General features: G+C 47.8%; 1 protein-coding gene across 3 annotated transcripts in view; it reads left to right on the forward strand.

Moving 5' to 3' along the window:
• The window catches only part of EVC2 (EvC ciliary complex subunit 2), a 128,764-nt gene that overhangs the window by 68,280 nt on the left and 44,879 nt on the right, over window positions 1-15,605 (forward strand). For all 3 annotated transcript variants that reach the window (XM_027599895.2, XM_027599896.2, XM_027599897.2), the window contains exons 10-12: window positions 3,920-4,244; window positions 13,003-13,242; window positions 15,427-15,602. In XM_027599895.2, coding sequence (XP_027455696.2) covers window positions 3,920-4,244; window positions 13,003-13,242; window positions 15,427-15,602 — 741 coding nt within the window. The remainder of the gene's footprint in view (window positions 1-3,919; window positions 4,245-13,002; window positions 13,243-15,426; window positions 15,603-15,605) is intronic.

Here is a 15,605-nt window from a genome sequence, read left to right on the forward strand (position 1 = left end):
GTAGTCAAGGTCAGCTGGCAAGCAACCTTGTTTCTCCTGTGCCGTGTAATCCAGCATTAGTCAGAGGTTCTGGGGATTGGGATGTGGACATCTTCAGGGGACTGTTATTTAGCCTGCCACAAGAAGCATCCTTGAAGATGTCAAATCTACTGTGTCTGTCTCAGCAGAGAAGTCATTTTTTTCTGAGTCTGTGGAACATTGTTTGGTTCATTGGACATTTAACCATGCATGCTTTGCCCAGAGCATCTCTTGTGCTTGCTTCCCTCTTGCTTTGTGACCCAGGACGCTCTGCACGTGTGATGTTCAGTAAGTCCTTGGTGGAGAAAATGAAAGACGAGATGCCTGAGCTGTTATTTAAAACTAGACTAATTGGGTTTTGTCTAAAGAACACAGGAGCTGGTCTGACCTAAGATGGAAAAATCTGAGTGTCGAAAAGAATAATGACTGCATTTGATTGAAACCCACCAAATCTATAAAAATCTGTAATTTCATAGCGATACTGTGCAGAGGCAGGGAATGTTCCTAGGTTCAGCGAAATAAACACTTGGACTCGGAAGACTCCCATAAGCCTCACTTGACCCCATGTACGCACACGGCTGGAGGGCAGGAACATGGCTTGCTGTGAGGACGTCGGGAGTTCTTCCATGGGTGTCCTTGCCCCAGGTCACACTGCACATGGTTTTTCCTCACGTGATACAGCTCTGCTGCAATGAGCCGTAATCCACATCAGGCAGGTGTGAGAGCCTTGCCATCTTAAAAGCTTCTTCCCTCACGGGTGCCAGAATCTCTTGTAACAGCTCACAGGCAGAGCATCCAGGTTCCCCACAAGGGACACACCCAGTTCCCAGAGTCACCTCACTCTTCCCTGTTAGATATCCGTGGTTCGCTTACAGGCCCTCCCATCCCGATGTGATCTGCCAATCAGGTGTCATCTTCCCCCAAGCCGTGTTGCCTGGTAACATATTTCATGTTCTTCCCCTTACGGGTTTTCCGGGTAAGCGTGATCCAGAGCTCAGACTCTCAGGGACTTGGCCAAAGTTTTATCAACATTTTCCTCTCATACCAAACCAAACCAAACCAACAACAACAAAATAATAGACCCAAACACATTCGTCACCATTGGAAGTTGCTATGACAACCAACTGTCATGAGCAAAGGATCAGACATCCATTCTGTCCACACACTTTATGTCAGAGTAATTGGATTGTTGAAGAATCTCAGCTTTAAGAATGTGGAAGGGATAGAATTAGAAAATGTGTATTTTTCAAACCCTAATGAAATCGTGGATCTAAGTGACAGTTACATGTGGACACCATTAGGTGAAAGTGGATAGATTTTACACTGCCCGGATCATGTTGGCCCCACTTTAGCCTACTGATCCCTCTTATTAGTGATCCACCGTCTGACCTGATAGGAAGCACATGGTATTTTGGAAAGCACTTACAGGGTATTTTGGAAAACAAATTAAGTCTGATTCTAATCAAGACATAAGGTCCAACTAGTACTTTACAGGAAATACACAGGCTAGAGGAACAGTGACACCCCATGGAAAGAATCCACCAAATCCAGAATGTGGGGCTTTCTGCAGGGTAAATAATGCGGCTTCCCCAACAGATCAGTGGTGTAAAAGAAAAACAGGGTAGGGGGGCAGAATAAAATGGACTTAACTGACATTGGGGGATCTTGTTTGGTTCTTGAATGAAACGTCCCACGGTAAAAATCATTTTGACACACTTGAAATAGCTTGAATAATGACTGATATTAATTATTGGAGTTACTGTTAATATTTTAAATATGACTGATAATATATTTGATATGATCATGACATCAAGGTTGGGTAAAATAGATAACATGTGTAGATATGCATATGCACATGCTTATATAGGCATATATCCTTGACAGTTGAAGATGCACACTGAGGAATTTACAAGTAAAATGGAAAACATGGGATTTGCTTTAAAATGCTCAAGCACTGGGGTCTTCGGATCGAGCCCTGCATCGGGCTCCCTGCTAAGGGGGGAGCCTGCTTCTCCCTCTCCCTCTGCCTGCCGCTCCCCCTGCTTGTGCTCGCTCTCTCTCTCTGTCAAATAAAATCTTTTTAAAAATGCTCAAACAAACATTAAGAGAGTAACTAAAAGGAGTTTGGTAGCTGGTGACAATTTTTCAGTTTGGGGTAGCAAGTACATTGGGAGTCATACTCTTATCTCTACTTTTAAACGGTTGACAATCTCTATAATAATGTTTTCTTAAGACCCTTATCTTTTTACAATAAGATGCCACTTTCTCTCTTCACATTATCAAAGATTTTTAAGCACTGTAGAGGGAGGTGTGAAATAAGGATACTGCTGCTTTGCTGGGGGAGTTTTTCTGGAAAGCAGTTTGGCAGGGTGTTCTAGGAGGCTTTGAAATGTTGCTCACATTTGATCCAGTGACTTCATTTGTGGATCTCGTACTGAGAATATCATTGTGAATAGCAAAAACTCTTTACAAAGATATTTACTGCAGGATTTGTTTTAGGTTTTGAGTTTCTCAAGTAACCCACATGTGCAACACTAGAAAAATGGTTTAAATGAATCATGGTACATCACAAGGTGAACCATTTTGCAACCATTGTAAAGGAAACTCCTGCCGTTTTTTTTGTTTTTTTTTTTTTAAGATTTTTTATTTATCAGAGAGTGCACATGAGAGACAGAATAGGATCGGGGGGAGGGGAAGAGGGAGAGGGAGAAGCAGACTCCCCACTGAGGAGGGAGCCTGACGTGGGGCTGAATCCCAGGACCCTGGGATCATGACCTGAGCCGAAGGCAGATGCTTCACTGACTGAGCCACCCAGGTGCCGAACACTGACACTTTTTAAACACCCCCGGAAGATGCCTGTTACAATGCTAATTGAAAAGAAAAGGACCAAATTGTCCTTGTATCTGTGTAAATGCTGTGCATCCATGGAAAAACATAGGCACAGAAAAAAAAATTATTGGAAGCAAATACAACCAAATTCCTTCATTGGTTTTGTTGAAATGTTGGCCTTATAGTGAATGAAGTCGTCTTCTCTTTGTCTTTATTTTCCGTATTTTTTAAATCATGAACATAAATTAATTTTTTCTGTGCATCATTTTACACCTCTATAGAGGTATAATTAGCATATTATAAAATTCACCTACATTAAGAGTGTAGTCTGACTCGTTACTATAAAACATACAGTCATGCAACCACCACCACAGCCGAGTTCTAGAACCTGGGACCCTGTGCAGCATCTCGTTGATACCTCTTGAGTACACTCTATTTTTAGAGCAGTTTCAGATTTACAGAAAAACTGAGAAGCTAGTGCAGAGTGTTCCCACATACTCTGTACTCAGTTTCCCCTGTTGTTCACCTGTTACATGACAATGGCACACTTACTACCATCAGTGAACCAACGTTGATACATTAGGATTAATCAAAGCCCAGCCTTCATTCAGATTTCCCTAGTTTTTCTAATGTCCTTTTTCTGTTCCAGGATCCAGGGTACCATATTACGTTTAGTTGTTATATCCATTATAATCCATATCTGGTTAATTTTTAACCAGAAAAAAGTTAAATAAATTGTAGTTTAAAATTCTCCAAATATGTTAACTATCCATTTCTCCCTTGGCCGCCTCATTGTTGCTGTCATTTGTTGACAAAGACCAGGCCTTGTATTAGTTCTGTTCCTTACAGTTTCCAGCGTGGCACCCTGCAAATTGAATAAAGTAAACTCTGTGGATTTAGTTGCTGGCCATTAGTAAGTGGCTGGAGCAGGAGAGGGAGGACAAGGAGGAGGGAAAAGGGAAAAAGAAAGTCCTCACCTGCAGATGATTTAAAACCTCAGAGCTCTGGGGGGGCCTTTGGTTTCTGCTGTGACTTTGTGTAGTGGCACCCTCTTGGCTTTTGTGTCTCCCAGGTTGGAGATCGCAACCCTGAATCGGGCAGACTCGGACCTGGAGGCTTGTCGAACCCAAATCAGCAGAGACATCATTGCCCTTCTGCTGAAGAGCTTGACCAGCGCTGGCCACCTCTCCCCCCAAGTAGAGAGAAGGATGGGTGCGGTTTTCAAACAGCAGTTTCTATTGCTGGAGAAAGAAATTCAAGAAGAGTATGATCGGAAGATGGTGGCCTTGACGGCGGAATGTGACTTGGAAACGAGAAAGAAGATGGAAAACCAGTACCAGAGGGAGATGGCGGCGATGGAGGAAGCGGAAGAGTTGCTGAAACGTGTCAGTGAGAGGGTAAGGCAGCTTCGAAAGGAGGGCTTCACTCGCCTCTCTGCTCCCTCTCAGGGATTCGTCATTTATCCATCCATCTGCCCATCCTTCCACCCATTCACCCACCCACCGATCCTCCCCACCCATCTGTCCGTCCACCTGTCCATTCACCCATTCATCAGTCCATTCACCCGCCCACCACCCTTCCATCCACCTGTCCATCTATACATCTATCCATCTCTCCCTCTACCTACCATCCTTCTGTCCATCCACCCATCCATCCATCCATCCATCCATCCATCCACCTACCACTCTTCCACCCACCCATCCAACCATCCATTTGTCCATCCACCTATCCATCCACTCATCCATCTATCCATCCACCCATCCACCACCCTTCCATCCACCTGTCCATCTATACATCTATCCATCTATCCCTTCCCTACCATCCATCTGTTCACCTGTACATCCACCCATCCATCTGTCCGTCCATCCATCCATCCATCCATCCATCCATCCATCCATCCACCCATCTACCTACACTCTTCCATCCACCCATCCACCCATCCATCTATCCACCCACCTGCCACCCTTCCATTTACTTGTCCATCTACAGTCCATTCATCCATCCATCTACCTACTACTCTTCCACCCACCCATCCATCTGTCCATCCACCTGTCCATTCACCCATCCATTCAGCCATCCACTCACCTACTACTCTTCCATCTACCTGTCCATCTATACATCCATCCATTCATCTACCTACCACTCTTCCATCCACCCACCCACCCACCCATCCACTCATCCACCCACCCATCCATCCATCCACCCACTCACTACCCTTCCACCTACCTGTCTGTTCACCCACCCACCCACCCACCACTCTTCCATCCATCTACACATCCACTCATCCATCTACCTACGTCCCTTCCATCCACCCATCCACCCATTCATCCATCCATCCACCTACCACCCTTCCATGTACTTGTCCATCTATAGTCCATCTATCCACCCACCCACCATCCCTCCACCCACCTGTCCATCTCTACATCTATCCATCCCTCTCTCTACCTATCATCCTTCTGTTCACCTGTCCATCTACCCATGCACCCATCCATCTATCCATCCACCTGTCCAGTCTACCTATCCATTCAGCTATCCATCTATCCATTCACCCACCCACCACTCTTTCCTCCACCTGTCCATCTATACATCCACCCATCCATCTACCTACCATCCTTCCATCCATCCATCTATCCATCCATCCATTCATCTACCTACCACCCTTCAGTGTACTTGTCCATCTACAGTGCATCCATACATCCACCCACCCACCACCCATCCATCTACCTGTCCATCTCTACATCTATCCATCCATCCCTCTACCTATCATCCTTTTGTTCATCTGTCCGTCCACCCATCCATCTACTCACCCACTACCCTTTCTTCTACTTGTCCATCCAACCATCTAGAATTTGTTTAGAAAGCCTTTATTGATCACTTACTGCCTCTTGGTCACTGGGCTAGGCAGTGAAGTACAGAGGAAATGAGACATGGTTCTTGGGTTCAAGAAGTTCATAGTTTAATGGAGGATCTTCACATATAGAAGATGTGACCTCATTCAACTATATTAGAATAGAGATATATTCACAGTGCCATGGGACATCATGGGGAGAGTAGAAAGGCTTCATTCATGGAAGAGTGCACCACAGAGAGCATGGCTCAGGGAAGTTGTGATGTCAGTGTGTGTGTGTGTTTGTGTGTGTGTGTGTGTCTGTGTGTGTGTGTGTGTCCATCTGGGCTGCACTGTGCTAGATCGTGGAGCCCTCCCACACCAGCTCCACCATCAGACAAACCTGGACTCCCATTTGTATATTCCAGTTCTGCTCCTGAAGGCTATAATTAGCCTGACTGTGAAACAAGGCTGAGGGTGCCCCCTCTGGGGTGGCTGGGAGAGGTCGTGCAGGAAAAGCAGCCACCTGGGGCATGGGCTGCTCCAGGCTCAGTGCACAGTGCTCTGCTCTTTGAGTTCTGACCTCTCAGCCTTCCTAGGGCTGGCCTCTGTTGATCAGAGATCAAGCCTCATTTTTCTAAGAGATGTGTCCATTTCTGTCTTGAGGGGATCATGCCAGAGTTTTTTCCTGAGTATCAAATCCAGCCTGATTTCTGTCTTCCTCTGTGAGAGCTGGCTTGTTCAGTTCCTGTGGCTTGAACCCACATTTCCTGGTCTGGAAATCTGTCATCCTGGGGAGGTCTAACACCTGCTTAGGAACAGGCTTCTGAACTGCTAATTTCCATTCCCCAGACTGCTGGCCGTGCACAGAGATCCCCTGGCAGTGGACACACAGGGCTGACAGCTCGTGGCTCTCAGCAGGTCATCTGTCATCAGCCCACACACACGCACGCTGGGCAGTGACACAAAGAGGCAAGATTCGTGCTGTCTCAGCCCCACCTGCCCCCTTGTCTCCTGGCCCCCGCACCTTAATATGCCTCCTGTTTTAGGGTGAGGTTTGTTCTCTGCTTGGCTTCCGTATGAGTTTCTGTGGCCACTGTAACAAATGACCACAGATTGAGTGGCTCAAAGCAACAGATTTTGATTCTTTCATAATTCCGGGGGCCGGAAGTCCTAAATCAAGGTGTCCGCTGGGCATGCCCCTCTGAAGTGTCTAGGGGAGGCATCCTTTCTTGTCTGTCCCAGCTTCTGGTGGCTCCAGACGTTCCTTGACCGGTGGCCACATGACTCCTGTCTTGACTTTTTGTCTTCGCATGGCCATCTTCCGTCCTGGGACCGTCACCTGTTCTCTTTTAAGGACGCTTGTCTTTGGAGTTAGGGCCCACCCAAATAATCCAGGGTGGTCTCCTAAGAGCCTTAACTTGATTACATATGCAAAGATTCTCATTCCACATAAAGCCACATGTACAGGTTCTGGGTTAGGATGTGGTTGTATGTCATGGCGGGGAGCGGGGGTGGGGGAGTGGGGAGGCACTCTTCCTGCCAACGGAGTTCTGCTGGCTGACCCCACTCTCTGACCTCCCTCCGTGACTATACTGGCTGGTCCAGACCGAGTCTCCCTGAGCTGGGCACTTCAGAAACCATGCCGAGCTCACAGAGCTGTGATTCAGCCCCTAAACCATCTCGCGATCTCTCGTTCTCTTCTCTCTTAAATTTGTTGTAGCTTTTGTTCCCATGGACACAGTGCCTACTTGGAAAGTGTTAGAAAACAGGAGTCAGCAAACTAGACCCATGAGCCCAGGCTAACCTGTGGGTGGAGAGTGGTTTTTACGTTTTTGAAGGATTGTAAAAAATCAAAGCAAAACAAAACAAGTAAAGTGTAACAGCAAACCTTAGGTGGCCTGCAAGCCTTAAAATATTTATCTCGCCCTTTACAGAAAAGTTTGTCAACTCCAGCTCCAAAACAGAAAAAGAAAAACCTTGGGAAAAAAAAATATGTGGAACCCATGTCACCATCCAAGGCAGACAGACGTTCATTTGGTCTGGTTTTGGAGCTCCTACTCTGCACCTGACCCTGGAGATACAGGGATGCTAAGGCATTCCCCACTCCTGTCCTCGGATTTCAGCATACATTTTGACCTTTTTTGCTTTATACAATTTTTTTTTGAAACAAATTCAGGTGTATGCAGTTCATAGAATTATATGCTTTGCTCGTTCTCACTTAATATCATGGTATAAACATATTCTGATTGTATTAAGTACTGTCACACTTAACGTTCACTGCGTGCAGGCATTGTTCTAAGCACATCACGCAGACCTTCTCATCAGATCTTCACACCACCTCAGGGAGGTGGGAATTGATAGGATCCCACTTTTCCAGCTGAGGAAACAGATTCGGAGAAGGTCACCTGCCTGAGGACACATGGGTGGGACCAAGACTCGGACCCAGGCAGCACGCGCCGACCCGCCCCTGCCCCCCGCCCCCGCGTGGTGCAGTGGTGCATCATACACCCTTGCTGTCGTGAGCCAGGGTAACCCATCCTGCTGGGCTTCTACATTTAGCGACCGAAAGGCTGCCTGGAACAGTGTAGTTTTTAAGTGTTTCCCCGATATTGGCACAGATCGGTAAGGCCAAGAGGAGGGATGGCGGGACAGAGTGCTCCCGCTTCCCTCTGCACCTGCCCCCACTCCCCAGTCTGCTGGCTTGCAGCGGGAGGCCGCCATCGCGCTGGGTCCTGTGGGTCGCCCTGTTCAGAGACCAGTCGCCTTATCTGAGTCAATGTGCTTCCAAAAATAGCGTCCGAACGGCGAAAGTCGATAGAGCTATTTCTCTTCCAGACCACGCAAGCCACTCCATCTTACAGAACTGCTGATGACCTTGTAACTTATCTGTATATTTATCATAGTCATCTTTAAATAAAATGCACGGAAATATTTTGGACATATTACTCCAGCAAAAAAGAAAACAGCAGAATTGGGTTTTTTGAGTAGAGTTTAGGAATTCCAGTAATTAGAGGCGAAATCTGTTCACCTTTAAACTCCTGTGTCATCTCGTAGAGTTTTTAAAGCCTGCCTCCATTGAGAGGCCTTGGGGAGAGTGGTAGCGACTACAGACCGTGCAGAGACAGCTTGGGTGCAGATCCTCTCTCTGTTCTTGCAGAAGGTGCATTGCTCAGTCTCCCTGGGTCTCAGTTTCCCCATCCTGCAGTTCGGGATACAATTTTTACAATTTGCCCATCTTGCTAGACTGAGTACAGGGAGTACTATTTGGTACAGACACGATTTTCTGTCACAATCTCACATTTTTGATGGTGCAGAGTCAACATTATGAATGGCAAGTTACTCTGGAACAGCCTGGCCCAGACCTCTGATTCTCAAACCAAAATTGAAGTGCCCTCTCCCGGTCCATGTTCCCCCTGATTCTCTCCACAGGGTACGTTACTTTTTAGGGAGAGCTGAAAACCATAGGATAAACGTGCCGCATTTCCCTGCAAAGTCCATTGTGGTGGAAAGTTCAATGGGGAGTTGGCGTCAGTGACCATGACTTCAACATATCTTTCAAAATGTACGCTTGTTGCCATTATATAAAGTATAAAACTTCATATAAAACTGCAGGCTTCCAGCTTCTCGTGAAACACAGGGGTATGTGCTGCACTGCGTCCAAATTCCTGCAGAGCCCCCTTTGGTGGGCTGAGTGGGGACCGGCCCTGTAGGCAGGCCTTGTTCTCTACTTTGCCCCACTCCCCACCACTCCCTAGTGTCTCTCATACCAGGACCATTCACTCACTTCCATCTAGGAGCTGCCCTTGGCGGTTGTCGGGGGGGGGCTCCCCTGCTTTATGGTGTAGGCTTCTCATCAATGATCCCAGAAGATTGAACTAGGTCAGGGGGTGAACATGTTTCTGCAGGTCTCTGGACCCCTCAGGAGGCCAGTGTAGATGGAAGTGAGGGTGGCTCCCATCATAAATTCATTTTAGGGAGTATTTCACCATGACACAAGCCTTTCAGTGCCTCATGCCTCATTCTTCAGAAATATAATTCCAGACAAGGACAGATAACTTTATCTTAGGATTTCTGTGTGTGTGCATGCACATTTTGTCCTGGCTGTGAGAAGCTATATGGATTTCCTCCCATCTTTCATTCCTATTAATTAAAATAAATTGAAGTTTGCAGCTTGTCGAATTTCGTACTGTCAGTTGAGAAGGTCACTTTGATGAATGAATCAGCTTCACAGGCGTCGGTCCCTCCCTGGGCAGCAGAACGTCCCTGAAGTCCCTGAGTCAGGGGCCTCGCCTCCTCCTGGCTGTGGGTGAACCACATTCTGTAATGCAGATAAAAGCTGTGAACAACACTTCTCTCCAGATGAGTGACTCACGAAAGCCTGATCCAACCGTTTTTAGAAAATCAGCTTTGAAAAAAGGCCGTGTTGTTTTTTGGTGGCCGAGGTAAACCGTTAATACTGGGGAGGCCCCTGGGGCTGTGGGCAGGAGGGAGTCCTCGGCCTCGGGGCCTAAGGCTGCGCTGCATCCCGCGGGCAGGGATTCTCATGTGTTGGCTGCCGGGCTTTTGGGGGGGTCCCTATAAAAGTAACACTCTTCTTCCTGGACAATATTCTGAACAAACTGAAAGGTGAGGCAAAGGAGCTGGAAAGTTAGAAATGCATCTATCACCTTTGTAGGGCTTTTGTGAGTGATCGGAAGTAGAGGTGGTAGGTCTGGGTGGGCGGCAACGTGGGTCCCTGACAACACTGAGTGTCAGTGGCCGTGTGGTGCTCTGGTCCCTGATTAGCTGGAGGAGGTACAGCTCTCTCTCTTCCTCTGCCCTCACCACCCTCTGCCTTTCCTGGGTGCCCACTTAACCTACACAGCCACCAGCCCACCCCCTCCTGCCACTGAGACCATGATCTCTTGACCTTGACCCCTGGGATTGCTGTGCCCTCTGCCTCAGGGACACGGGCACCTTCCCCTGACTTTGCTCTATCAATATGTCCAACGTCTGTGCTACTCCAGAATGTGGAGCCTGAAGGTCTGTTTTCATGTCTTCTCCTCTCGGGCACTGCTGGGAGCCGGGGAAGGACCCACCGCTCCCCGGAGCTTGTTTCTTCACCTGGGAAGTGGACTGTGTTCGTTTTCTGTGGCTGCGTCCCAAATCGCCACACATTTAGCAACTTAAAAATAACACCCCCTTGCCATCTGCTGCTGTGGCCAGGAGTCTGGACACAGCGTAACGGAGTTCTCCGCAGGGTCTCAGAGGCCTGCAATCTGGGCCTCAGTTGGGCTGTCTGGTGCTTGGGGCCCTGGTCTCAGCTCATTCGGTCATGTGCAGAATTCACCTCCTTGCAGTGTGGACTGAGGCCCTCGGCCCCTGTGGGCTTCCCTTCTCTGTAGACTGTTCACAGGAGGCCGCTTGCTTCTTCAAGGCCAGCAGGAGAGTGTCTCTCTGTTCAGGAAGGCCCAGTTCCTCCTCAAGTCAGACCCGCCCAGGATCATTTCCCCTCTGGGTTAACTTAAGTCAACTGATTAGGGACCTCAATTACATCATCAAGACCTCTTCACTTTCGGCATGGAATAACCAGATCATGGGGTGCCAGTCTGGTCGCATTCAGAGTTTATGTCCACACTGAAGGGGGCAAGTTTTATACAATGTGGACACCACGGGCCAGGAAACTGGGGGCCGTCTTAGAATTCTGCCTCCCCACGTGGAATTAACTGCACCCCCCTCTCGGGGCATGAGCCTTGTGCTCGCAGGAGTGTGAAGGCACCAGGAGCTCAGTGCAGGCTTGTCTCCTCCTTCCTGCCGTCATACCGAGCACATGAAGCCCAGGCATCCAGTAGCCATTTCTTAACGACTCTGCCTCCTTTCTCACCCAAATCATCTCAACTTTGGCCCGATTGCTGGTACTTTTCTATTCAACTAAGTTAAGAGCGAAAGATGGCAGAAATAAGTGGGAGAGTCTAACAGTACAATCCATTAATGTTTCCATTTTGCAGGCTATTTTCAGGCAGTTTGATTTGCAAATTTCCGTCCCTCCGAATTTTCTGCTTTGAGACTATTCTGGAAAACATTAAGAGAACAGGGAAGGACAGGTTGCAGCAGTATTTTCCAGAGCTTAGTGGCTTTATCATTGCCAGCTTGGGACATGTGTGTGCCTGTGTGCACACATGTGTGTGTTCCACATGAGTACACATGCATGTGCTTGTGTATTTCTTGTGTTGCTGTGCATATGTGTGCGTATGTGCATGCACTGTGTACTGCTGTGTGTATACGTACTGTGTGCGCTATGCGCTGATGTGTGCATGTGTGTACGCATGTATGATGTGTATGCACTGTGTTGCCATGTGCATGTGTATTTGCTGTGTGCACATGCGTGTATGCATGTATGTGCCTTTGTACATGTGCATACATGTATGCACTGTTGTGTTGCTGTGTACATGTATATTTGCCACGGGCATTATGCATGTGCACTATGTTCATGCACGTGTGTGCATGTACACGTGTGTGTGCACCATGTGCTGCTGTGTGTGTATACGTGCCGTGTGTGTGCACATGTGTATGTGCTGTGCATTGCTGTGTGCATGTGTGAATGCATGTGCACATGTGTACATGAAGGCGTATGCCTGTGTTGCCATGTGCATGTATATTTGCTGTGTGCACGTGTGTGTATGTGTGTACCCATATACATGTGCATGTGTGTATGTGCTCTGTGTTGCCGTGTACACATATATTTGCCGTGTGCATTATGCATGTGCACTATGTTCATGCATGTGTGTGCAGGTGCACATGTGTGCACTGTGTGCTGCTGTGCGTATATGTGCCGTGTGTGCACACGTGTGATGCACTATGCATTGCTGTGTGCAGGCATGTGTATGCACCATGTGTTGCTGTGTGCAGGTGCATGTATGTGCCTGTGTACAGGTGCATGTGTGTATGCACCGTGTTGCTGTGTACATGTATATTTGCTGTGTGCATGTGCACTATGTTCATGCATGTGTGTACATGTGCACGCACTGTGTTGCCGTGTGCATGTATATTTGCTGTCTGTGCATGTATGTGTGCATGTATGTGCCTGTATACATGTGCATGTGTGTATGCACTGTGTTGCTGTGTGTGTGTATTATTTGCTGTGTGCGTGTGTGTGTTCATGCCTGCCTGTGCCTGTGTGCATGTGCACGCGTGAGCATGCATGTGTGTGCATGTGTGTGTATGTACTGTGTATTGCTGTGTGCATGTACACGTGTGCCTGTGTGCATGCACTTGCATATGGCCTGGGTGTGCCCATGCGTGCCTGTTGGTGTGTCGTCTCACGTGGCTGCCCCCTCTTCCCGCAGTCTGCTGCAGAGTGTAGCAGTCTCCTGAGGACCCTCCACGGCCTGGAGCAGGTGCACTTGAAGAGATCTCTGGCTCTGCAGCAAGAGGAGGACTTTGCCAAGGCTCACCGGCAGCTGGCCATTTTCCAGAGAAATGAACTGCACAATATCTTCTTCACCCAGATAAAAAGTGCTATTTTCCAAGGGGAACTGAAGCCAGAGGCAGCTAAAATGCTGCTGCAGGATTACGCTGACATACAGGTGAGGCCTCAGATCAGGCTCGCAGTGGTGGGAGCATGACTTCCCTGAACCGTGTCGGTGATTTCTCTTCTCCCAGAGTCAGTCCCGTCTCTTCTCTTGGCTGTGTACTGTGAACTCACCACCTTTTCCTTCTGCCTCTTGACATGTGCATGAGTTTCCAATAAATGGGGCCATTAGTAGCTTGAAGCCCAGGCCCGGGACTCAGGCTGACTTGGATTTGATTTCCAGTTCCACCAGCCATCAGCTCTGTGACTTTAGGCAAACTGCCTGACTTCCCTGAGCCCCAGGTTCCTCACCTGTAAAATGGGGGTAATAGAGCTAATTCCCAGAAAGCCTGTGCATGGCATGATATACACTGAATACACATAGCAGTGAAAAACATGTAAATATATGTGTGCCTGTACGTGTGTGTGTGTGTGTGTGTGTGTGTGTGTGTGTGTACACACATCAGTGTATACCCAGGGTTTGCAATCTGTATCTGGGTATGCCTGGCCGACCCTGTGTGAGTTCTTCTGGGTCAGCCTGAGTGTGAACGTTATTGATCCAAATGGAATGAATTCCTTAATGATAGCGAAAATAGTTGGTCCAAGGCCATCACCATTGCTGTGGGATTTCTCAGGCCCACGTGGGGTATTTTACATGCACATGTACACACTCAGCGTGAAATCACTGGTGTGCACTCCTGCAGCAGATCTCTGGTCCTGGCGAGGAGCAGAGCCGCACCAGAGAAGACTGACCATCCCCAAAAGGCTCCTGAACGTGAGTCCTGCGGGACGAGAGGGCCACTCTCGGGAGGCACGGAACATGAAGGGAACAAGGCAGCTTTTCCATTTTGCTCTAGGTTTTTCCCACTCAAACCTCAGTGAGAGGGACTAGAGTAGGAATTCAGGTCTATTCCCATGTAGGCATCCAGACCTCAAAGCATCACGTAGGTATTGATGGATTTTGCTGTCATTTTTCTCCTCGTGATGGGCCGTGGCTGACTCTCAACACTGGGGCCTTCGAGGTAGAGTGTGTGATTGTTAATCATAATGGAGTCAAGAAGGAGACTTCCATGGGTGATAATGGTAGCAGGACACAGGCTTCTTCGACCCCAAGTGCTGGAGTATTGGAAGATGGCAGCTATGCGTTTCTTTAGGTAATGGGGACAAGTCAGCGGTTCCCATGGACCCAGTTTTGTGGCGAATAGGAATATTGTCTCTGTATTCCTGTTATATGGATTCTGCTGCCAGTAAGTCAGGGAGATACCGGTATTCAGCCACATCTGACCGACCATTCTGCTTTTCACTGTCTGGACAGTGCACGTTCCCAGGCGTCAAGAACTGGAGATAACACTGCTTTGGTTAGAGAGGAGACTGTCCTTGGCATCATATGTTATCTTGTTGAAAAGATACATCGATCTTTTTGGTGACCTGTTGCAGGGACACTATTTCCACGGATGGGGAAAGACAGCAGAGCCAATCAGGGGGATGATGCCACTTAGGCTAAGGTAATTACTGCTGGTCTGATTACCACTGGTCAGCTGCATTTTGGAGGAGCCTACTATGATGTTAGTGCACAGGCCCTGGAGTTAGATTACTGAGTTCAAGTCCCTGCTTAACCATTTACCAGCAGTGCGATGTGGACTCAGTTTCCTCATCTGTGAAATGGGGATAATAATAGTCTCTCTCTAGACTAAGTTAAATAAGGCGAGAAACACTCTGAGCCCAGTGCCGGGCCCAGAGAAGACACCCAGTGTAAAGTAGGTTATCGACGTCTTGTGTTTGGTTGGGGTTTGTTATCTTGTCTCCCATCTCCTCCACGAGCATGGAAGTTCTGAAGGTCACGGCTGATGGCTGATTTATCCCAGAACGTCAGCACCTGTGCTGGTGCTGTGTTTCGAGAACCCCATGGGTGAAGGCTGAGTGCCTGAGTGAAATTTGCATCCCCTTCCCTGGGGCAATAACGTTGTTTTGCCAACTCCTAACTATCTGGGTCTAGAATGCACTTTTCCAAGCTCTCATTCCTTACTAGTATTTCATTTTCTTCTAAGCCTTTGTTAAGAGCAGGGCAGTTTAAGGTGTTAATCCCCATGCTTCTATTCCTGTGTTTTCTTCGGGAAGAAAATGCAATACTTTATAGGTCTAGAAAGAATATGCTCTAAGTTTTAATTAGGCATATTTTCTTGATTTTTTTTTTAAACAGGAGAAATTAGAAGAGTTAATGGATTTTTTCCAGGCTAGTAAGAGATACCATCTAAGTAAAAGATTTGGCCACAGGGAGTACCTGGTTCAGAACATGCAGTCATCAGAGACCCGTGTACAAGGCCTTCTGAGCGCTGCTGATGCTCAGCTCACGCTGTTCATCCAGAAACATGAGAGGTA

This window comes from Zalophus californianus, chromosome 2 (assembly GCF_009762305.2).
Source record: "Zalophus californianus isolate mZalCal1 chromosome 2, mZalCal1.pri.v2, whole genome shotgun sequence".
Lineage (NCBI taxonomy): Eukaryota > Metazoa > Chordata > Mammalia > Carnivora > Otariidae > Zalophus > Zalophus californianus.